At 44.0% G+C, this 25,574-nt stretch overlaps 1 protein-coding gene across 5 annotated transcripts in view; it reads right to left on the bottom strand.

Moving 5' to 3' along the window:
• The window catches only part of TENM2 (teneurin transmembrane protein 2), a 1,167,677-nt gene that overhangs the window by 223,592 nt on the left and 918,511 nt on the right, over positions 1–25,574 (bottom strand). For all 5 annotated transcript variants that reach the window (XM_086412765.1, XM_086412766.1, XM_086412768.1 and 2 more), the window contains 2 exons: positions 24,296–24,418; positions 6,815–7,020 (listed from right to left, as the gene is read on the bottom strand). In XM_086412765.1, coding sequence (XP_086268891.1) covers positions 6,815–7,020; positions 24,296–24,418 — 329 coding nt within the window. The remainder of the gene's footprint in view (positions 1–6,814; positions 7,021–24,295; positions 24,419–25,574) is intronic.

The following is a 25,574-nucleotide window of genomic DNA, read 5'->3' as shown; positions in this document are numbered from 1 at the left end:
GTGTGTGTGTGCATTTAGTTGTTCAGTTGTGTCCAACTCTTTGCAACCCCACATACTGTAGCCCACCAGGTTCTTCTGTCCTTAGGATTTTCCAGGCAAGAATACTGGGGTGGGTTGCCATTTCCTTCTCTAGGGGCATGGAGGGTAACTGGTATAAGCTTTCAGAAGGACAATTTGGCAATTCATATAAAATCCTTAAGAGTTGCTTTCAGGAAAAGAATTAAGGGTGCACACAAAGACTAACCTTGAGGACCGGTCTCCCAAAGTTTTACTGTAAGTCTTAAGGGCCTTTCATTGGGATATCTGGTGCCCCGCCACCCAGGAACACCAAAGGACTGTAATTCCTGCTCCACAGAAGTTAGGATCTGACTTACTTTTGGTCCATAGGTGAGGGGCTTAAATGATATGTGACGCTTGCAAGCAGAAGACTTTAGGGATTAGTGCATAATTCACCCATCTTCTCTTTCCTTTGCAATAGAGTACTAGTCATGTTCCTGACAGTGGAAGCTCCACAGTTCCCTGTCCTTGAGTGAGACTGATACTGAGTAAAGTCCAACGTTACCTGAAATGAACACGTGAAGGAGGGTTTCCCACCTCAGCACTTTTGCCCTTTGGAGCTGGTTGTTGTGGAGGGTTCTCCTGTGTGTGTTTAGCAGCATCTCTAGCTGCCACTACCTGCTGGAGTAACCTCTTCTTAGAGCAAAACCAAAAATATCTCCAGACACTGCAAAATGTCTCTGGGCGGGGGCGGGGGCAGTGGGCAGAATTGGCCCAGGTCGAGAGCCACTGATACAAACAACAGATAGCCTCTGTGGTTTTAAACCATTCAAATTCTGAGTTTTTTTTTTTTTTTTTAACTGCAACTGATTTGCTTTATTATAGCAAAACCTCTGTATAAATATTTAGCAAAAGGGGACTGCTTCCAATTATGGGTGTTTTTACTTTCCTTTTGTTCTTCTGTGCTGTAGAAATTTTCTTGTAATGAAAACAATTTGTCCTTTGATAAGAAGAAAAAAATGAGCCAATTAATTTTACTTTAAAAACCTATATTTACACAATTGCTTATTGATAGACAGTATTGGCTAGGGACACGCAGGATTTCTAAGTACGATGAGACACTTGTGTACCATATTTTTATATTGCATTTCTATTTACAAAGTGTTTTCTCATCTTACCTTTGTGGGGGGAGGTGTAACTACAGTAACATTGGGAGATGTAACAACAGCACCAGGTAGACAAGGAAACTGAGGCTCAGAGAGATTAACGTGCATGTCTGGGGACACCTGGTTAATACACAGCAGGGTCTTCATCCTCAGCTTTCTTGCTAACTCCAGTACTTTCTCCCCTATGCCACGCTGCCTCTGCATTTCTGTAGAAAGCCACTTTCAAAAAGTCAGCTGGGACAGACTCTGATTCTTTGGGAAATTTAAACAGGTAAGAAAGGATTCTCCTCTGTATTTAATATCCTTGGACAAGGATACTAAACCTTGTAGGCACTTGGTCAGAGCGCGATCCTCAATAAAATTTAAGCAGAGCCGTTTCGTGCAATGCAGCCGAGAGACTTTCACATTCCTCCCCCTCCCCACTTCTTTCTCTTTCTCTCTTTTCAGCTCAAATGAGTCACCTTGGCTAGTCTGCCAATCCCCATAGAACTTATGTTCCTTGATAGAATATGCCAATAGAAATGAGAAATTCTATAATGGTTTGAGATGTGAGTTAGTTGCCTATCCCTGCGTGGGGCTAAGCTCCGTCTCCTCCAGGAAATGTAACTCGTCAAATGGACATGAGTGCTCGTAATAATAGCGAATGAATGTGAAGATGCGTGGGGAATCGGTTTCCCCCCTCTTTCTTTTTTTTTTTTAAAGAAGCGCCCCTGCATTGTAGCTGTCTCGTGCATTTCCAAGCATCTGCACTGCGGCTCGCTTACCTGACCCTCCAAGTCAAGCTCAACTCCCAGACTGGCAGCTGGACTGCAACCCTCGGTGCACATCAGCCCAGACCTATTCATTTCTCTTCTCGAGAAATGGGATGGGGCTGTCCCTGGAGTGGAGCTATTTTGAGAGAACGATCACTAGAACAATCACCGGCTTGGCAGGAGATGGACAGCGTGGTGCAGCCACAAAAGGAGAGACACTGTCATGGAGGGTCTGAGTCCTGAATGTCAGAACAGCGGGGAACCCGGGTAGATCATGTTCTTGCCTGCTGTCCACTATCAGTCAGTTTCAGAGAGTTACCGACTTGACTTGCCATGATCGCTGGCTTTTCCATGATTCTGACTGCTCAGAGCATGCAAGCGGAGGGGGACAGCAGTGCTTCAGAACAAGGTCAAAAGGGGACATTTTCCCCCGCCAGTAAATCTCCTGGTGTCCAAAGGGCTAAGAGGAAAGTTATGCTCAGCTGTGCCCAGAGGCAAGTTCCTACTTACTTGAATAATGCCAACAAGCAGATTTCACTGCTGTCAATCTTTCATTATGCTACTGTAGAAACGGTGGCGTCTGAAGGTCAGGGAGACCCTCTAACACTTTGCATAACTTCCCAGACCGGCTCCCTGCTCCTGGCAGGAAATTACAGAAATGCCTTGGGGACTCCTCTTAGCTGAATTCCTCTCTTTCTCTTAAGGGCATCTCTCTGAAGGACAGGTGTGATTTTTGTATTAGGAGTTTTGCTCGGTTGCATGCATGCTGCATGCTAAGTCGCTTCAGTCGTGTTCGACTCTGTGTGACCCTATGGACAGCAGCCCGACAGGCTCCTTCATCCACAGGGTTCTCCAGGCAAGAACACTGGAGTGGGTTGCCATTTCTTTCTCTTAGGGGCTATGCTAACTCAACTCTGGATAATCAGCACCTAGACCGATAGATGTTTTTCTGGATCGACGGATGGTGGAGGACTTATTGATTACCATTTTACATATTGGTCCCCATAGCACGGGTCGTATACGGTGTTAAAAACCTACACAGCCCTCCATGCTCAGAAAAGAAAGTCCTTTTAGTCCCTTATATCGATTGTTTCAGGCTGTAAAGATGGGACTGCAAATAAATTTCATCTTGCGAGCCAACACTGGTCAATTGGTGGTGGCTGCCTCGAGGGCTCTCTTGGGGCATCTGTGCACGGAGTTTCGTGAGGAAAAAGTGCAGTCGTCGATTAGCAATGTCTGCTATAAGCTGAAGACAAAGAGATGGTGGCCCGCTTTGCATTTGCCAATGGGTTTAAAGCTTTATATTCTTCCACTGAATTTTCTGGATGAATACCTCTCCAACACATGTTTTAAAAAGCTAGCTTTGACTGGATATAAAGGGTGGTTAAGAGTGTTTTTCCCTCCACTGGTGTATTTTCCTAATGGACTTCTTTATATACTTTCTGGATTTGAAAGCAAGTGAGGCAGGAAACACTACTTGGGTTTCCTTAGGATACACAAATCTTACTGGAAAAGCAAACCAAACTAGATGAGGGTTAATGTATCCCAAGTGGGATGCTTAAGAAAATCTCTACCAGGAGGGATGAGAAGAAAAATAATGAAATCCATAATATAATCCAATCTCTTCATTTCCAATGCAGGGAATAATCTCACTTTTGCAGTGTCAAGCCACTTCCCAAGGAACTCGGTACAACAAGAACAGGGAAGCCATAGAAAAGTGTTTGCTGAATTGTGGTTAAAGTTACATCACTCCTGTCAAACACAGTGGGCTGTCTCCTAGGGATGCTTTAACAAATAACCCAAATCCCTGAACAAAAAGTACCCAACGATTAGTAAAGGTCTAGTCGGGATAAGCTAATTACATCAGGTAGGGAAGTAACCCATTTTTTTTTCTTTTTTTTGAGAAATAGTTTCCATAACATAAATTTCACCATTTACAGTTTGGCAATTTTTAGTATATTCACTGTGTTGTACAACTATCACTGCTATCTAATTTCAGAGCACTTACATAACCCAGAAAAGACAGCCCATAGCTATTAGCTGCTAAGTCTGCTAAGTCGCTTCAGTTGTGTCTGACTCTGTGTGACCCCATAGACAGCAGCCCCACGAGGCTCCCGTCCCTGGGATTCTCCAGACAAGAACACTGGAGTGGGTTGCCATTTCCTCCTCCAATGCATGAAAGTGAAAAGTGAAAGTGAAGTCGCTCAGTCATGTCTGACTCTTAGAGACCCCATGGACTGCAGCCTACCGGGCTCCTCCGTCCATGGGATTTTCCAGGCAAGACTACTAGAGTGGGTCCCCAGTGCTATTAGCAGTCAGTCCCAATTCCCTCCTCCCTCACCCTTGGCAATCACTAATCTCCTTTCTGTCGTGACCCCCATGGACTGTAGCCAACCAGGATCCTCCGTCCATGGGGTTTTCCAGGCAAGAGTACTGGAGTGGGTTGCCATTTCCTTCTCCTTTTGTTTCTATAGATTTTCCAGACAACATAAATAGAGTCATATGGCGGTGATCAAAACCATCCCCAAGAAAGAGAAATGCAAGTATGCAAAATTATAGTCTGGGGAGGCTTAACAAATAGCTGAGAAAAGAAGAGAAGTGAAAGAGAAAAGGAAAGATATACCCATTTAAACGCAGAGTTCCAAGAAGAGCAAGAAGTGATAAGAAAGACTTGTTAAGTGAACAGTGCAAAGAAATAAGGAAAATAATAGAATGAGAAAGACTAGAGATCTCTTTAAGAAAATTAGAGAAACCAAGGGAAAATTTCATGCAAAGATGGGCACAATAAAGGACAGAAATGGTATCGACCTAACAGCAGAATATATTAAGAGGTAGCAAGAATACACAGAACTGTACAAAAAAGCTCTTAATGATTCAGATAACCACAATGGTGTGGTCACTCACCTGGAGTGTGAAGTCTAGTGGGCTTTAGGAAGCATCACTATGAACAAAGCTAGTGGAGGTGATGGAATTTCAGCTGAGCTATTTCAAATCCTAAAAGATGAAGCTGTGAAAGTGCTGTACTCTACTGAGCAAGTTTGGAAAACTCAGCAGTGGCCTGAGGACTAGAAAAGGTTAGTTTCCATTTCAATCTTAAAGGACAGTGCCAGAGAATATTTAAATACTGCACAACTGTGCTCATTTCACATGCTAGCAAGATAGGGCTCAAAATCCTTCAAGCTAGGCTTCAATAGTATGTAAACCAAGAACTTCCAGATGTACAAGCTGGATTTAGAAAAGGCAGAAGAACCAGAGATCAAACTGCCAACATCTGTTGGATTACAGAAAAAGTAGGAGAATTCCAGAAAAACATCTACTTCTGCTTCATTGACTCATAGTCAATGACTGTGTGGATCACAACAAACTGTAGAAAATTCTTAAAGAGGTGGCAATAACAGACCACCTTACTTGCCTCCTGAGAAACTTGTATGCAGGTCAAGAAGTAACAGGTAGAACCAGACATGGAACAACGGGCTGGTTCAAAACTGTGAAAGGAGTACGTCAAGGCTGTATATTGCCACCCTGCTTATTTAATTTATATGCAGAGTACCTCATATGTACTGGGCTGGATGAAGCACAAGCTGGAATCAAGATTGTCAGGAGAAATATCAATAACCTCAGATATGGAGATGACACCACCCTAGTGGCAGAAAGTGAAGAGGAACTAAAAGAGCCTCTTGATGAAGGTGAAAGAGGAGAGTGAAACCACTAGCCTAAAACTCAACATTCAAAAAACGAAGATCATGGCATCCGGTCCCATCACCTCATGGCAAATAGATGGGGAAACAATGAAAACAACGACAGACTTTATTTTCTTGGGCTCCAAAATCACTGCAGATGGTGACTGCAGCCATGAAATTAAAAGACGGTTGCTCCTTGGAAGAAAAGCTATGACAAACCTAGACAATATATTAAAAAACACAGACATCACTTCGCCTACAAAAGTTCATCTAGTTAAAGCTATGCTTTTTCCAGTATTCATGTATGGATGTGAGAGTTGGACCATAAAGAAGGCTGAGCACCGAAAAATTGATGCCTTCGAACTGCAGCGCTAAAGAATACTCTTGAGAGTCCCTTTGACTGCAAGGAGATCAAGCCAGTCAATTCTAAAGGAAATCAACTCTGAATACTCATCGGAAGGACTGATACTGAAGCTCCAATACTTTGCCCACGTGATGCAAAGAGCCAGATCATTGGAAAAGACCCTGATGCTGGCTACAATTGAGGGCAGGAGAAAAAGGGGATGACAGAAGATGAGATGGTTGGATGGTATCACTGACTCAATGGACATGAGTTTGGGCAGACTCTGGGAGACAGCAGACAGGGAAGCCTGAAGTCCTATAGTCCATGGGGTAGCAAAGAGTCAGACATGACTGAACAACTGAACAACAAATATGCTGTGTAACCTTTTGTATCTGGCTTCTTTCACTTAACAAAATATTTTCAAGATTCATCCATGTAAGAATATTTCATTCTTATTTAAAAAAATTTCATCCCCTTTTATGTTTTAATCATACCCCATGGTATGGAGAGATTACATTTTGTTTCTCCATTCACCGATTGATAGACATTTGGATTGTTTCCACTTATGAGCTATTATGAATAAATGCTGCTATGAACATTTATGTATATTTTTAAATGAGAAAGTTTTAGTTCTCTGTAGGAATATATCTAGTAATGGAATTACTAAGTCATACTGTAATTCTTTAACTTTTTGAAGGACTATTGAATTCCTTCCACAGTGGCTCTATATTTTACATTCCCACAAATCATGTATGAGGGTTCCAATTTTTCCACATCTCCACCAATACTTGTTATTGTCCGTCCTTTCGTTATAGCTGCCTCAGTGGGTGCTCAGTGGTATTTTTTAAACTCATGGTGTATCAAGCATGGTCCTACCTGGGCATGAGATGGTGGAAGTCCTCTTCTTATGTAAACACCAAAGAGAGCGTCCTTCCCAAGGGAGATGTTGAACTTTAAGAACTGCGGTTGACTGATGTGAATCTGCGATCTCCAAAACACGCCTGGTGGGACTTCCTGGGTCACGCGCCGACCAACTTCTGCTTCTCCACTGTCTATGCTGCTGTTCTTCAAGGACCAGGGCACTGGAAAATAGGAATTGACATCAAGTCGGTGACATGCGTACCCGTTATTTGGCTCTACATTTCCAACTGATTACATGCTAGGATTTAAATATATATATATAAAGATGAAATTCATGGCAAGTTTCTCTTCAGGTCACAGCTTAAAACATTTAGATTTTGGGGACTTCCCTGGTCACCTGGTGGTTAAGAATCTGCCTGCCAATGCAAGGGACACGGATTTGATCCCTGGTCCAGGAGGATCCCGCTCACTGTGGAGCCCTGAGCCTGTGAGCCACAACTACTGAGCCCACGTGCTGCAACCACTGAAGCCTGCGGCCCCCGAACCTGTTTTCTGCAGCAAGAGAAGCCACCGCGATGTAAAGCCCGAGCACCACAGAGAGTAGCCCCTGCTCAAGATGACCACAGAAAGCCTGCGCACGACAACAAAGAACAGGGCAGACGAAAACCAAAACAAACCATCTCGGTTTTAAATAAGAAACACAGAAACGCGTACCCCAGGGCATCCGAAACATTGGCACAATGCTTCCTGAACTTCTGTGACTGCTCGTTACTGATCAACTATCGTAAGAGTTACAGTCTGACAAGTACATGTAAACCTTCCAGCACCCCAAATGTGACTGGGATGTTAAATCATCAGCAGGAGAGCGGAGAGTGATGTTAATTTGGCATGAAATGTAATTCGTGCAGCCTTTAATTATTCTTTCCAGCCACAAACAAGTCCAATATACTCTGACATTCTCATAAATTAAAAAAGAAAAAAAAAGAGACCTCGGTGAATAAAAATCAGTCCAAAGTAAATAAAATAACTGAACAGAAAATGCTGGCTTGCCCTCAGGCTGACCCAATACTGCTGTTAGCGGCTTCCCTGGTGGCTCAGAAGGTAAAGTGTCTGCCTGCAATGTGGGAGACCTGGGTTTGATCCCTGGGTCAGGAAGATCCCCTGGAGAAGGAAATGGCAACCCACTTCAGTATGCTTGCCTGGAAAATTCCATGGATGGAGGAGGCTGGTAGGCTACAGTCCATGGTGTCACAAAGAGTCAGACACGACTGAGTGAGTTCACTTCTTCACTTCTTCCCTGATCGAGGGAGGGACTTAAGAATCATGTGGAAACCACACCCCTCACATGTTGACACTGGTACATCTCTGTTGCATTATTTGAAATCATCTACATAGAAACCATTGGTTGCACATACTCAGCATCCTTCAGAACTTTAGTAATAGGAGTTCCAGAAAATCCCACTTTAAAAGAGGATTTCTTAATAACAATGAACCAGCCAGGGTCACCCGCACTTCAGAGGGTGGTTTGCTTTACAAATATAGAATTAAGAAAAAGCTGGGAGTTACTAGTAGTTGCCTAAGAAGAGCAAGTTAATTAATTTCCCAGAGCCTCATTAATCTCCTCTCTAAAATGGGAATAAAACCTTGTTGGAAGCTGGTTTCAGATAGGCCATTTGTGATTCCTTCAAATGGATTCTAAACTTGAAATATAAAAGCACACTATCTTCTTAAGATCTTCTAAACCAGCTGAAATCAAATACAGAAAGAATTGAAGACATTTTGGGTTTTGAGGGTCTTTTCATTTTTTGATTGATCACTTTGGTGGCCTTGTGGATCTGAAAACTTCAGCCTGAAAGGCAAAGCAGGGGAAGCAGGCTCCCTCCTGCATTCTGTAATGCATGGACTCCTCTGAATATATTCATCTGTACTTGGCCGCAATCCATTGCCAAAGGTTTGGATGGTCAGGAGGGATCATGCAGTTGCAGAAGACTGGCCTGAAGGGTTAGTGACTTAGCCACCCCGCTCTGTTACTATCTGGCCACTGCAGTCAAGACAAGACTCGTAAATGACTCATAAATGACAGCTTCGCCATCTGGAAAATGGAGAGGTGACATTCTTGGATCCTGAAGGTTTTCTATATCTAAATTATAAAAGAGAAACCACAGAGTGACTTGAGGGTGTAAAGTTATTTTTTTTCCCCTTTGTAATAGTTCAATAGCGGGGCAAATACAAAGTAAACAGGGGCTTCAAATCAAGTAGGAGACACCTTGGTTTGGCCCTTAAGAGGACACTCTTGACCTTTAGAATAGGGAATGGGCTTCCACAGGAAGTTGGGAAGCTTCCATCACAAAACACTGTTAGGAAGAAAAGAAACTAGTGAGTCCTGTGGTCAGCTCTTTAGATGGGGACTCGATGATGCATTCCCCAAACATTTTCATGTGGCCTCAGAGACTGTGGAGTTGGAGGGTCCCTGTATCACATGTAAGAGCAGAGACTCTGGACTGAGACCGCCTTGGCCCAAATCCCAGCTTTGCCACTTGCTAGGGGCATCCTTCTCTGGGCCTCAGTTCCCTCACCTGCACAATTGGGACATTATTATTATTTATTTCATAGGGTTGTTAAAAGAATTTAATGACTTAATCTATGCTCTTAGAGGACTTTTTGGCAAGAAACAAGCACTAAATAAAAACTATCTAAGACTCAGTAGTGGAGAAGGAAATGGCAACTCACTCCAGTATTCTTGCTGGAAAACCCCATGGACTGTATGTAGCCTGTCAGGTCCTCTGTCCACAGGGTCGCAGGAGTTGGACATGATTTAGCAACCAAACTACCACCACCACCAAGACTCAACAGAGGGGTGTTTATTTTGCTGACGTAATGACATACCCAGGGGGAATCACTTTTTATCACCACTTGATCAGAAGCTCTGATGAATATAAATTAGAAATACATTTGTACTTAAAAATGCTGCTTTTGATGGGCTTCCGTTCTCCCCAGTTAAGACCTTTTGGAAGAAGGGATACAATAAAAAGGATGCAGTAAGGAAGTAATACAGGAAAAAAAAAAACAAAAAACCTTTGGGGAAGAACAGTTTACAAACCTCTTATAAAGACCACATGTAAGCCCAGCAATCATTCATAGTTTGCAACAAGTTAAAGAAACGCATTAAAAATGAAAGCATTTTAAAGAAGTTATTCATCTTTACACTTAATAAAATGAACTTTCCCTCATGTCTGTTGGGCTTTCAGGGGTTGCTGGGTTAATGACAGGATATGAAAAGGAAGCTGGAAATAGGCACCCACGAGCCTGCTAATCTGATGCTGAAACTTAAACAGATTTTGATAATATCAAACCAAGTAAGGATGCCAGAGATGGCAAAGGGAGCTGGTTTCCAAAGAGTGGCTGTGAGGGAGAAATTCCTGCAAGGAGCCTCAGGGGTTTGGTTCAGGGCTGAAAGCAGTGAGGTCCCCCTTCTTTCATGAGACCCTGACTTCAGGACACTGATGTCAGCAACAGCTGCTCCTGCCAGTGGTGACAGGCTGCTTTCTCGGTAGTCACACTGCCCCCCGGGTTCTAGATGCTCGCTCCCCATGCCCTATCCACTAAAGGAGGCAGTGTACCTGGTGCTAAAGGTTTTGCAGTCAGACAGAACTGGGTTCAAATCCTGGCTCCGGTTCTTGCTTGCTGTGTGACCTCCACCAATCTGCTTAACCTCTCTGGGCCTTCACTGTCTTTTTGTTAAGATGGGAATGATAATAGTAACTATCTCATAGGGTGAGAGTAACAAATCAAAGTACACAAAGTAGGTGCTGAGCAGACTAATAATAAAATAAATGCTCAGATCAGATCAGTCGCTCAGTCGTGTCCGACTCTTTGCAACCCCATGAATCGCAGCACACCAGGCCTCCCTGTCCATCACCAACTCCCAGAGTTCACTCAGACTCACGTCCATCGAGTCAGTGATGCCATCCAGCCATCTCATCCTCTGTCGTCCCCTTCTCCTCTTGCCCCCAATCCCTCCCAGCCTCAGAGTCTTTTCCAATGAGTTAACTCTTCGCATGGGGTGGCTAAAGTACTGGAGTTTCAGCTTTAGCATCATTCCAAATGCTAGTTACATTAATTAAATAAAAGAATGAAAAACTATAATGGAACTATAAGGGAAAGCATCTGTCTTTCTTTTCAGAGTACAGAAGTTCCAAAAGGAAACAACGTGTATATATGTGACATGCATGTATATATTTATATATTATGCACATATCTATCTACCTACCTATTCATCTATCCATCAAGAGAGAAGGGAGAGTCTAACTCTCTCTTAAGAGAATGATGGGAACAAGTTTAAAATTGGGAGTCAGGCTCTGTTTCCATTACTGACTTTTGGTGGGACCTTCCAGGAGCCAGTGTGGTTATCTTTCTGATTAGATTATTGAAAAACCTGCTTTCTTGAGTTAACACTGAAATAAAGATCCTGTCAGCTTTACCTTCACACTGAAGCTCTTTTGTCCTTTACCTCCCGCCTCCCACCAGATAAACAGGTTCTTTCTCTGTCTCCGTAGCATTTACACTTAGCTCTACTGCAGCACTGTTATTAGGGACTATGTTGATTTTGTTCGCCTTCCTAGTTGTCATTCAGTCTCTAAGTTGTGTCCAACTCTTTGTGACCCCAGGGACTGCAGCTTGCCAGGCTTCCCTGTCCTTCACTATCTCCTGGAGCTATCTTGAGCACTACCTTGCCCAAACTCATGTCCATTGAGTTGGTGATGCTACCCAACCATCTCATCCTCCATCACCCCCTTCTCCTTCTGCCTTCAATTTTTCCCAGCATCAGCATCTTTTCTAGTGAGTTGGCTCTTCACATGATGTGACCAAAGCACTGTAGCCTCAGCTTCAGCATCAGTCCTTCCAATGAATATTCAGGGTTGATTTCCTCTAGGGTGGGCTGGTTTGATCTCTTTGTTGTCCAAGGGTCTCTCAAGAGTCCTCTTAGCACCACAATTCAAAAACACCGATTCTTCAGTGCTAAACCTTTTCTATGGTCCAACTCTCACGTCTATACATGACTACTGGAAAAACCACAGCTTTGACTAGATGGACCTTTGTCGGCAAAGTGATGACTCTGCTTTTTAATGCGCTGTCTAGGTTGGCCTTCCTAAGTCTCCCTTATTAGACACTGTGCTCTCTGAGGTCAGGCAGAGCCGCAAATTCATCTCTGGGTTCTCGGCGGCTTGCACTTGGCAAGTCACGGGTAATCTATAAATGCCTGTTGAACTGAATCAAGTTTTATCTGCCCATCTGATTGGGTATTTTAACTTAATCCTTATGAATACTGAGTGAAATGAGAGCTTTCAGGAAGATTTACTTTGAAAGGTTGCATGGAAACTGATTTTTTTTTTTTTTAATAAAACTCTCTTTTCAAATCTCCACAGGGAGATTTATTTAAACAAAACAAAAGTATCTAAACAAAATTTCTTTATGAATTCTTTTGAAAAATCATGAGTCAGCTTTTAATTTATCTTTTATATAAAATCTTATAAACAAAACAATGAGCCAGGGCAGCTGGAGTCTAGTGGGTAAGTTCTTAGATTAACAACCCAAAGTTGAGAGTCCTTATCCTGATGCTTTATGACTCTGAACCATTTGTGGAAGGAACAGGGGTGTAAAGGAATTATTTTGTTGACCTCCCCTCCTTGCTATTAAGAAGGTGGCTAGTTTTAGGCGGGTTAGCTCTCAGGTCTCATTGTTCTTGTTTACATAAGAGTGGTATGACCCCCAAATATCTTAAGATGCATTCCACCCTAGCCTGCTGTGGTCTACAGAGTGAGCCAGGAGGGCTGTCTCCTGTTTTGTGCTACAAAGGCGCATGTGTGGTGTCTGCAGGGGAAGGGTTATCAGAAAGTGAAGGTTACATCCCTTTTAACAAACTAGTGATTGCTTTCAAAGTAAGCTTCCCAGATGCAAAACTGAAGTATGCTTTTGCAAACAGGGGTTTTCACTTTTTCCCCATCAGATCAGTTCAGTTGCTCAGTCGTGTCCAACTCTTTGTGACCCCATGGACTGTAGCATGCCAGGCTTCCCTGTCCATCACCAACTCCCAGAGCTTACTCAAACTCATGTCGACTGAGTTGGTGATGCCATCCAACCATCTCATCCTCTGTCGTCCCCTTCTCCTCCTGTCTTCAATCTTTCCCAGCATCAGGGTCTTTTCCAATGAATCAGTTCTTCGCATCAGGTGACCAAAGTATATGAGTTTGAGCTTCAGCATCAGTCCTTCCAATGAATATTTAAGACTGATCTCCTTTAGGATGGACTGGTTGGATCTCCTTGCAGTCCAAGGGACTCTCAAGAGTCTTCAACACCACAGTTCCAAAGCATCAATTCTTCGATGCTCAGCTTTCTTTATAGTCCAACTCTGACATCCATACATGACTACTGGAAAAATCATAGCTTTGACTAGATGGACCTTTGTTGGCAAAGTAGTGTCTCTGCTTTTTAATATGCTGTCTAGGTTGGATAGCTCAGTTGGTAAAGAATCTGCCTGCAATGTGGGAGACCCAGTTCGATTCCTGGGTCGGGAAGATCCCCTGCAAAAGGGATAGGCTACCCACTCCAGTATTCTTGGGCTTTTCTTACGGCTCAGCTGGTAAAGAATCCGCCTGGAACACAGGAGACCTGGGTTGGGAAGATTCCCTGGAGAAGGGAAAGGCTACCCACTCTAGTATTCTGGCCTGGAGAATTCCATGATGAGTTCATGGGGTTGCAAAGAGTCAGACACGACGGAGCAACTTTCGCTTTCACTTTCTAGGTTGGTCATAACTTTTCTTTCAAGGAGGAAGCGTTTTTTAATTTCATGGCTGCAGTCACCATCTGCAGTGACTTTGGAGCCCCCCAAAATAAAGTCTGTCACTGTTTCCATTGTTTCCTCATCTATTTGCCATGAAGTGATGGGACCAGATGCCACAATCTTAGTTTTAATATATATATATTTCCACATATATATATTTCCATATATATATATTTCCATATATATATATATATATATTGCTGCTAAGTCACGTCAGTCATGTCCGACTCTGTGCGACCCCATAGACAGCACCCAACAGGCTCCTCCGTCCCTGGGATTCTCCAGGCAAGAATACTGGAGTGGGTTGCCATTTCCTTCTCCTATATATATATGTGTGTGTGTGTGTGTGTGTGTGTGTGTATATATATATATATTTTTTGTTGTTGTTTAGTTGCTCACTCATGTCCGACTCTTTGTGACCCCATGGAGTGTAGCCCGCCAGTCCCCTCTGCCCATGGGATTTTCCAGGCAAGAATACTGGAGTGGGGTGCCATTTCCTTCTCCAGGGGCTCTTTCCAACCCACGGATCACACCCAGGTCTTCTGAGTGTCTTCTGCATTGCAGGCATATTCTTTTACCACTGAGCCATTGGGGGAAGTCCAAATTTTTCATTTCGAAATAATTTCAGATTTATAGAAAAATTTCAAAAGTTGGTACAAAGATCCCTGCATCTCCTTCACCCAGACTCCAAAAATATTACATACACTCGTGCTTTCTCTATATATAAATGTTTTTTTTAACTGAAACATTCAGAATTAAGTTGTAAACAGGTTACTCCTCTAAATATCTCCATGTGTTTCTCTTAAAAACAAGGGCATTCTTTTTCAGAACCACAGTGCAGTTATCAAAAATAGAAAAATAACAATGATACAACTAAACACATATATTTATAGATCTTATTCAAATTTGCCAATTGTTACACCAATAGTCTTTATAACTAACGGAAAAAAAAAGACTCTACATACTTATAAGAGTCTTTAAAATGAATGTGCATAACTTGGGTAATTTTAAAAATAATAAAAAGGAGGAAAAATACACCAATATTGCCATTGAAGAGATAAAAAGGAAAGATGGTTTTTGTAAACTACTATTGCCGATGTGAGGAACCATTCCAGTGACTCCATCCCTGAGGGTCAAATCCCTGGGCGGCTGTCTGGAAAGTCTGTGCTAGCCTCTGAGGTCAAAGGGGCCAGCAGCCCGAACCAGGCTCCTAGTTCCACAGACAAGGATCTGAACCTGGGCTCCTGAAGCCGTGCCAGCTGTTCCAGGATCAGAAGTATGGCTAATCCCTAAGAGGATGCCACTGAGAGACACTCAACAAGGAAACAACATAATTACATTTCCAGCTTTACCACCAGAGAAATGGTGGCTCAGATGGTAAACACGCTGCCTGCAATGCTGGACACTTGGGTTTGATCCCTGGGTCAGAAAAATCCCCTGGAGAATGAAATGGCAACCCACTCCAATGTTCTTGCCTAGAGAATCCCATGGACAGAGGAGCCTGGCAGGCTACAGTCCATGGGATTGCAAAGTCGGACACTACTGAGCAAGGAACACTTTCTTTACCTCCAAGATGGGTGTCCACGTACTGAGAAGCTCTAAGATATCAGGGGGCAATGTTACGTGTGGAGCTGGTCAGCCCTGGGTTTGAATCCCAGCTTTGACAGCTACTAGCTGCATGCCTTTGGGCTGATCCTGCCCCTTCTCCAAGTCTGTCTACTCATGTGGGGTTGTATAATGGGGTTGCTTCTAAGGATTTATCAGAGTAACATAGGTAGGACCTGGCTTTTAGGCGCTTCTATATCTTTCTATCTGTTGCACTACCTTCGAACATCTGTAAATATTTATCACAGATCTGGAGGATAAATGTGTAGTGGTCTAATTTATGATATCAGCTGCATAGTGTAGGCACTATTTTTTTTTTAACTGGTGTATAGTTTCCAGTAGTTGTATACAGATGTGAGAGTTGGAACCATAAGGAAGGCTGAGCACCGAAGAATTGATGTTTTTGAATTGTGGTGCTAGAGAAGATTCTTGAGAGTCTGTGGACTGCAAGGAGATCCAACCAGTCAATCTTAAAGGAGATCAACCCTGAGTACTCATTGGAAGGAATGATGCTGAAGCTCCAATATTTTGGCCACCTGATGAAAAAGCTGACTCACTGGAAAAGACCCTGATGCTGGGAAGAATTGAGGGCAAGAGGATTATGGGGCTACAGAGGATGAGATGGCTGGATGCTATCACTGACTCAATGGACCTGAGTTTGAACAAACTCTGGGAGATGGCAGACAGGAAAGCCTGGCATGCTATAGTCCATGGGGTCACAAAGAGTCATACATGACTTAGCGACTGAACAACAACACTAGTTGCTTTACAATGTTGTACAATGAAGTGAATCAGTTATATGTATACATATATCCCCTTCCTCTGGCCCACTGCCAACCTGCTCCATTCCACCCCTCTCGGTCATCACAGACCACAGAGCCCAGCTCCCCGTGCTATTCAGCAGCTTCCCACCAGCTATTTTATGCACGGCTGTATATATATGTCAATGCTCCTCTCTCAGTTCATCCCACCCTCTCTTTCCCCTGCTGTGTCCACAAGCCTATTCTTAGTATCTGCATGTCCATTTCTGCTCTGCAAATAGGTTCATCTGTACCATTTTTCTAGATTCCACATTTATGCATTAATATATGATATTGGTTTTTCTCTTTCTGACTGGCTTCACTTTGTATGACAGACTTTAGACCCATTCACACCTCTGAAAATGACCCAATTTCACTCCTTTTTATGGCTGAATAATATCCCATTGTATATATGCACCACATCGATAGAGGGCCTAGGGCTGGGACTGGGCCATAATGAGACAGGCACTTTTCAGAGCAGCTGAAATCAATATACAATGAGTGGTCAATATGTCTGCAGACCTGGGGGAAACTTATGGCATAAATTAAAGTGGTATGGTCAGAGAAAGCAAAGTCTATTCATCCCAAACTACAGGTGCTGGTGGAGACTCTAGCTGCTTAGGTGGACAACTGAAAAGCGGTTGTATATTTATTTAACAGTGATTCTTGAAGGTACCAAGCAATGTCAGGTGGGTCATTCACTCATGTATTCATGCAACAACTATCTATCAGGCATCAACTGCAGCACTAGGTAATCTCTGGTCAACATTAAAGTTGGGGTGTCTGTCATTCCCGTTATCTAGGCAGCCTGAAATCAGGGTCCCATGGAGAGCATCAAGCACAGGGGAATTTAACACCATTCTGTAATCATTCTGTGAGAGTCCACCACCATCCTTGGGCTCTTGGTAATGACCGAGGGTGGGGTCCTGGCAAACACCATGGAGTCCAGCCTGCGACTGCCAGAGCTGCAGCTTCCATGGCCAGCTTTTCTTCCTATCTATGAGCTGCCCAGTGAAAAGTGGAGATGACGATCATTTTGCCCTACGAAGCAGATGCTTAAGACACATTGGTTCTGGCTGGTTCACCTCCAGCTTAAAGATGAGATTTCTGGGATTTTAGAGGCAACACTCTAATGATCAATTTCACAGGATAGTCTACTTCTATAACTTCCACGGAAGATTGCTCATAGAAATGTGAAGCGACTGCCTATTTCAGACACATGTACCTAAAATTCCAGCCAGTTAAATAAGACTGTTGTTGAGCAAAATGACAGCCATCCGTAGCCCCATTAGAAGCTAATAATTTCAGAAAATGTTGCCATAATTCATTTATGGATACAGCGAGACTATTCCCCAAACAAGTGATAAAGGGAATGGACTCATAGTCATACCAGGAAAATGAAGCCTCATATTAATACTTCCCAAACTTGAACTGAACTCTGGAGGCACCTTCGCATAAATCTGCCTTGCAGATTATTCTGCCTCACATATTTTTATCTATCGCAAATAAAGTGGAATTCAGAATATTGCTTCAGTCATTACACCTCGTTTCCATTTATTTGGGAAGCAGGACAACCATCTGGGGGTTCTGTTTAACCAAGAGATAGGTGAAAAGATCCACCTAAGGACATTAGATTCACCAGCTTGTCTAAGTCAGCAGCAGCCTGGAAGCCTGCCCGCTGCTCTTGGCTGGCTAATCCTTGGGAATAGACTTCCATCCCGAGCGTCCACTACTCCCATGATAGTTTTCAGAACATCACATAGCAACAGTGATTTTTATAAAATCCTTCAGCATGAGGAACTACATGTGGCTTTTACATCTTTCGAAACCTCAATCTTAGACAAAAATGGCCAACTCTCTGCCACTCAGGGTGTTAACAGATATTTATCCATCTAATTGTTCAGGTGAATATGCTTCTGTATTAATTTGTAGTTCAGTTCATTAGTATTACTTATAGCGGCTAAAATTGACGGATTGGTTACAACTCACCATGGAATCTCCCAGTTCCTTTATGGTTTTTTTTTTTTTTTTTAAAGACCAGAGGACCACAGAAGTAACGTGACTTGCTTAGGGTCACACAGGTCTTAAGTGCTGGCTGGAGCTTGGATCAGAAACCATGTCTGACTGATTCTGCAACCCACGTATGTAACCACTATGCTGACTGCATTTGGGACCCTGGGCTAAGTATAAGAGATACAAAAACACATGTATCAAGCAGAGATCAAGCTTTGGGTGTGCAGGTCTCTCTGAAAGAGAAACATGCCAGTGAAATTTCAGGGCAAATGCAGCAGGGAGGGAAACTGGATCTCATTATTAATGCCTATGTCAAGGCATGATGGGCTTCCTCGGTGGTGCTGGTGGTGAAGAACCCACCTGCCAATGCAGGAGACACAAAAGATGATGGTTCCATCCCTGGGTTGGGAAAAATCCCCTGGAGAAGGGCATGGCAACCCACTTCAGTATTCTTGCCTGGAGAATCCTATGGACAGAGGAGCCTGGCGGGCTGAACAGAGGAGCCAGGCAGGTTAGAGTCCATGGGGTCACAGAGAGTCGGACATGACTGAAGTGACTTAGCACACATGCATGCATGATGGTGCTATGTACAACAGGGAGTATGCAACTCAGAACACGGTGCAGGTGGCAGTCAGAAGCTGACATCCAGCAGTTAGATGCACTAAGAGGTACCCTTCTGTAACAATGGTAGAATGGCCTGGCCTCCAAAATGAAGGGAGTTGCTGCATTGCTATGTAGGCTATGGGTGTTGTATCTGCCAGCAGATGTGCAGTACCGTAATGACTGGCTCAAACATAATGACCCCTTGCCCTTCTAGGAACTTCACCGACTTTGAAAAAGCTCCATGTAGGGAAGTGATCATTTTGGAACCCTGGGCTGTGTTCATTGAGAGGCTGACGAGAGCCAGAGGAAGAATTAGCAACCTCCCTGCTAATCTGGCTCCTAGTACCATACATTAAGCCAACTAGTAAAAATCATTATGAAGTTTTTGCTGAAAGGGCAAGTGTAGAAAAACATGTTTCTAAACAGAATAACAGTCTTTGCCATTTTTTTCCAACTTGCATACCATCTGGAAATTCTGATTTTTTTTTTTCAAAGGGTAGGAAAGAAATGTGCTCCAGGCACAAATAAATGTTTACAGCTGAGTTATAAACCGAGAATGGTGGGGCTTAAAACAGACAGGCTGGCAGTGATGGAACTCAAGCTGCAGTGAGACAAATAACGTGATGAGGAGCTGGCCAGCTTGTTCTTGCACATTGGCCCTTCGGAACGGGAAGTCCTGCTTCCTACTGACCTCATCAAGCATCTAGTTAAGAAGAAGTCCTCATTACAGTTTGCCCCAATTCTTAGAAGATAAAGAAGAAAGATAAAGTGGCAGGATTGTCTACCTTGACATTCTGAAGGCAGCCTTTGCCTTTGGGAAATACAGCACCTCATAAGAAGTTGGCAGTCCGTGGAGGCTTGTTAAACGGACTGACTGTGAGACACGATGATGATGTCAGGAACAACAACAAATATTCATGGATCTCTTATTAGTGTCTGACATCCTATACCGTGTTGTATAAGTGACATCTCATTTATGCTGGACAGCAAGCTTATGAGGGGGTACCATTCTACAGATGATGACCCAAGAGGCCGAGGGAGGGCAAATGACCTGTTTACATTCACACAGCTGCTAAGTGATGGAGCTGGTGGTTGTATCCCATGAGACCAACCCCAGAGCCCTATATTACAGAGCATTTGTCAATGCAAAGTCACCAAGATTATATTAAACCCAACTCTCAGTCAAGAAGGAAAAATTGATATATTGGTGTTTGGTCTTTCTCCCTAGTCTCTTATAGTTTTTAGTTACAGACAAGTCCAAGGAAAGTAGAAATGGGTTTGTACACAATCAAGAGCAGTCACCAACATTTTCCGTAAGGGGCCAGATAGTAAACATTTTAGGTTTTTGGGGCCATCTAAGCTTGGCGGCACCTACTTAACTCCCCTGCTCCAGAGCAAAAGCAGCCAGGCACAATGAATAACATGGCTGGATTCCAATAAAACTTTAGTTGAATAAATAGATGGCTGGCCAGATGGGGTCCATGAGATACAGTTTGCTGACCCCAGATCTAGAGGATGCCCTGAATGTAAAATGAGTGAGAGGTTTTGAGAATGGTCCATGAAATTCTATTTGGGAGTTTATTCTTTCTTAAGATCAGTGCACAAATTGGCTACATATGATGTGCCCTTTAAAACTTCTTGTACACTTTGCCTCTGGGCCTGGCCAATCAAACTGGATTCCCTTATGCTATCTGACCAGGTCAGAACACTGTATTGAATCTTTGTTCTCCAGGCTTATCTCATCCCAGATCTATAGCAAAAGTGCTCCGTGCTCTTGTAATGAAGATGTATGAGTTCATTCCTTTTAACATAGAAATACACTCGAGATGGTGAGTAATTCTGGCAGTCTGTGGGCTCCCTTTCCTTGATGTGAAATCCAACACCCAAATCAACCACATTAAGGTTTAATTGAAAGAGAGAATGGAAAAAGAGAGAAAAAAAAAAAAAAAGAACCATCAACAACAACAAATGGAAAAGGGGAGACAAAGCCCACAGAACATATACTCTCCCAACTAATTAATCAAGGGCTTTGCTTCCACTAACATATCCGACTGTGTAGGCTGCCCTGTCTATTAGATTCCTTGCCAAATCTGAGCAGTGTAAACACTCCTAAAGACCAGGTAATGAAATCTCTATCAATGTGCCATCTTAGATGGGACTCACATGCCTGTGTTTTGCTTACATTTTAATTTGTGTCTGCTGGATACTTACCCAGTAATTGCTTAATAAGATTAACCTTCCTGGCAATGTGTGGTGGATTTTGATGAAAACATTATCGGAGTGAAGGATTATCGTATAGCACAAAAAAACAGAGGGGGTGGTATTTAATTAACTTATTGCCAATATATCTTGATTGTCTCTTTGAAACACTGGAGAAGTAGTCGATTGGAATTGATTCAGGTTATCTAAATGTATAGAATTGGCGAGTGCGGAGGAGGTGGGCCACTGAGTAAAGAAATTCAAACCCAGGGTCACTGCCTTTCGAAAGTGTTAGGCGGGTGTGTGAAAATGTAAACCGTCTGAGTCAATTTTAAAACCAAACTTTTCAACTTAAGAAGAGATGTGATCTCTTTGGTCACAGGGAGAATACTGTTTTGGTGTTCAGAAGAAGGTGTTCCGAGTTTTATCTCAGCTTTAAGCGATTTGAAATGCTCAGACTTTATCATAAGAGTTCTCTTGACAAAAGAGACTTCAGGGACTTCCCTGGTACCAGTAGATAAGAATCTGTGTGCCAATGCAGGGAACAGGGGTTCCATTCCCGGTCTGGGAAGATTCCACGTGTGGTGGAGCGACTAAGGCTCACGAGCCACAGTACAGAGCCCATGCGCCCCAACTGTGATGCCTGGGTGCCTGGAGCCTGTGCTCTGCAACGAGAGAAGCCGCAGCAATGGGAAGCCCGTGCACCTCGATGAAGAGGCGCCCCTGCTCGCCGCAGCTAGAGAAAGCCCACAGGCAGCAACCAGGGCCCAGCGTAGCCAAAAATAAGTAATTATTTTAAAAACCACTGGACAATGATTTGGAAACCCCTTTGCTGTCTCAGAACTCACTTGGAAAACATTCTTTTGTGTGTGACGTTATGTGACTCACACACTGTTTTCAAAAGCAGGTTGCATCTGAGGGGGAAAATTCTGGTCTTTTCCAAGACACTGTGAAAACTGTTCCTTTGTTCATTGAGAGACATCATACTCTTAGTTAGGAGTTGTTCTCTTCAGGGAACCTTCTGTCCTGCTGCTGTGGGAGGCTCAAGTCGGGTGGGGGTTGGAAACAAAGCTTAACCACACTGGGAGAAGAGGCGGACCTTCATTTATGGGAGTTAATGCCTATTGGGAATTTCCTTTTGTGAAGACTGCTATTTTAAAAGTGTGGATAACCTCAGTATGTATGCACACATAAAATATATCCCTGTGCAAAATACATGCATATTCACTTTTCAACGTATATTCTGCACTCTTTTCAAAGGAAGGGGTGCTGATTTGGAGAATAAAGGACACTTGTGGATCAGACATAACAGAGTCTCCCTAAAGCAGTGTTTCTCAAAAAGCAGTGTCACGGACATTTTGGACGGAAAGATTCCTCATCATGGGAGGCGTTCCTCTGCGCTGCAGGCTGCTTAATTGTATCTCGGCCTCTACCTACTAGATGCCAGTTGCATCTCTTTTAAAAGTGACAATCGAAAAAGTCTCCGGACTTTGTCAGATATGTCCCCAGGGGGCAAAGACATTGCAGCTGAGAACCACTGCACTAAAGGGAACTCAAGTTACATTTATGGGTGGTCAAGTCCTAGAGGAGAGCAGACTGCAAATCTGGGGCCAAGAAATTTGGCTCCTGGCTTTTGGGTCAGTGAAGACAAAATATACTGTTCATTTTCAGGTCTGGTTTTAGTCACCTGATAATGGAAAGCACATAATTTCATCCTCAGATAAAAACTTTTTCATGCTTACTTAGAGGTAATTCAGTGTTTTGATTAGGATAGATGAGGAAAGTGATTCTTCGAGCCTGGCTCAAAAGATGAAAAAGTCACACTTGAAGCACCAGGACAGCTCAAGAGAGAGTAATTTAAGCAACATTAGCATCTCAGAGATGACTAATGTATACCTCTATGTGAGGTATACACATAGAATCTGGAATCTTCTTTGTGGAAAATGCCTCACCTTGGGAAACCCCAACAACTCCTCTAAAGATACGCATGACAGAGACCTGAGTTCAAATTTGTACCTGCCTACTTGTTTGATTTGGGGTAAATTTCTTGTTTTCTTTTCTCTCTCTCTCTCTTTTTTTGCTGTACCATGCAGCATGAGGGATCTCAATTTCCCCAACCAGGGATCAGACGCGTGCCCCCTGCAGTGGAAGCGTGGGCTTCCAACCACTGGACTGCCAGGGAAGTCCTGGGGTAAATTTCTAAAACATCCTGGGTCTGTTTCTTCAAGATAAATTTTATCCCTTTAGAGTTATTGAAGTCATTCTGCATTAAACCTAGCACACAATAGGTGCCCAATAAATGTTTCCCCCCCGTCACTGAAATACCTCTCCAGGGTTTTTTTAAAATGTGGAGTGAACTGCCTTGTGAGCTAAGAGGCAGAGTGAAAAATTCTGTGTTTGGATAACCCTTCCAGGCAACCTCTTCCTTTCTTGATTTCTGTCCTGAATCAAGCATCCTTCTCCCCTCACCCACATGCCAACCCACCCCATAGTGCCATTGGCTGCCCTGCGTGCATGCTAAGTCACTGTAGTCGTGGCCGATCTTTTGGAACCCTATGGGTGTAGTCTGCCAAGCTCCTCTGTCCATGGGATTCTCCAGGCAAGAGTACTGGAGTGGGCTGCCATACCACCTTCCAGGGAATCTTCCAGACCCAGGGATCGAACCCACACTTCCTACCTCTTACGGCTCCTGCACTGCAGGTAGATTCTTTACCGCTGAGCCATTGTTGTTCTTTAATTGCCCCACGGTCCCACTCCCCCACCGTTCTGTTTTCTCTCCTCCTTCTTAGCACCTTTTTAGCACCTATTTTTTTTTCCTGCAAAAATACAGTTGCCTGATTGCTTTCATAAACATTCCTATTGTCCCCCTTCGATGTTCTGCCAAGAGAAGCTTTGTTCCCGAGTTGTCAAAACTCTTTTCTCTTCTCTCCCGAAGTGGAACCGCTCGGGGTCTTTCCCTTTCATGCCTTGCCAGGCAGCGCTTCCTCCCAGGGGAAGCTGTATCTCTCCCCTCGGGAGAGGCTCCCATCTAGTGTGCCGCCTGCTGCTCTCAGCTTTCCCCATCAGGCGAGACTTCCTCCTGCTGCTTTTGCTGCTGCTGCCCCAGCTGCTGCTGTTGTTGCTGCTCTTGCCCCGGCCTTGAGATGCTTTCAAGTAGCTGCAGAGCGTGCCAGTCGCTGCAGATAGCTTAGGTATGCACATAGCTCCAAGCTGGCACCTTGCCAGCTCCCAGTGGCTCCAGCCAAGCCCAGCTCCCAGACAGGGACAGCAGACAGCTTGGAACAGGGGCACCTGAAAAGGGCAGTTCTTTTTCCTCCCCTTTTCTCCTTTTTTGCATACCTTCCAAGATTTGGATCAGAAAACCTGAACCAGGTGGCAGGGGAGCTCTGACTTTTCCTGTGACCTCAAGAGGGCAAGCTGCAACTGTAACCTCACCTTTGCCTCCAGATGGCATTGTTGCCACATCATCGCTTCCTGGTAAGCCGGTCCTTATCCCATTGTTAAAGGTGTGTCCATCTGCCGGCTGGAGTTGCCAATTGAGTCCGAGCAGATGCATTGCTGCAGGAGAGACAAAGTAATGAAAATATGAATAGATAATTCAGCAATGCAAATGTCAAGGGGGAGGGCCAGGTGCTTTTTCCAAGCGGCTGCCTTTGAAGGAAGCTGCAGTTCAAAAATGGCTTGCCCCAGGCCACAGGGATTAGCTAAATGCAGAAAGCAAGTAGGTCTGGGTGGGCTGGGTTTCCTCCTCCAGTGGAAAGGAAACAGCCTTGCTGAGGGTGGGACAGCATCCCTTATGGTTGGGCAGAGGAGAAGGGAGGAAACACAGCCCAGACCTTCCAGAAGTGCCCCTGCAAAGGGGAACATGCCCCTTTGGACTCACTGTGAAGGGTATTCTCTATCCCTCTGGGCCTTTCCTGCTCTCTGGACAGAGTTGTTTATAGACTGCTGGTCCAGGGGCATTGACAAGGATGGTTTTCCTCCAAACTGCTCAAAATCTAAGCCTGTTTCAAATCGAGGCTCCCCAAGTGGGACCAGACTTTTGGTCTGGTTCAGGTGAGACTACACCTGTGTTGAAATACCCCTGTAGCCCCCAGTAGCTGCAGTACTCCTTGTTGCTGTTGTTTAGTCACTAAGTCATATCCAGCTCTTTTTCTACCCCACGGACTACAGCCCAGCAGGCTCCTCTGTCCATGGGATGCTCCAGGCAAGAGTACTGGAGCGGATTGCCATTTCCTTTTCCAGGGGATCTTCCTGACCCAGCCATTGAACCCACGTCTCCTGGTTGGCAGTAGTACTGGCCCACGGGAAGAGCCCACCTCCCAGACTATTTCAAACTTTAAAGATAGTTTTCCCTCCCAGCCCTCCTCCTCACCAGTGAGTACCTTTCTGCCTATGGTGGAAAAAGCCAGGGGGTAGCAGTGGAATGGGGTCCTTCTCTAGAAAAAGTACAATGACAATTCCCTGTCTTTCCCTCTAAAATCCTTCCCACTTGCCTCACCCCGACACCTCCCCAGAATACAGAATGAGACAGAGTTCGGAACACTGCCTCTTCTTTGCTAAGCAAACAAGAACGCCTGCAAAACTCTTGCTTCACTCCTAGGCATGCCTCAAGCCTCCAGATACACACTTCTTTCTTGTTGTCCTTGTCGTTCTGTCGGTGCCAACTCCCCACATCCCAGGTCATTGAGCAAACTCAATGCCCACCTACATC

Source organism: Bos grunniens, chromosome 7, assembly GCF_055505025.1.
Source record: "Bos grunniens cultivar Pamir isolate PY7600 chromosome 7, Bosgru_T2T1.0, whole genome shotgun sequence".
Taxonomy (NCBI): Eukaryota; Metazoa; Chordata; class Mammalia; order Artiodactyla; family Bovidae; genus Bos; species Bos grunniens.
The sequence above is the reverse complement of the archived record's forward strand: the minus strand, read 5'-3'. Positions and strand labels throughout refer to the sequence as shown.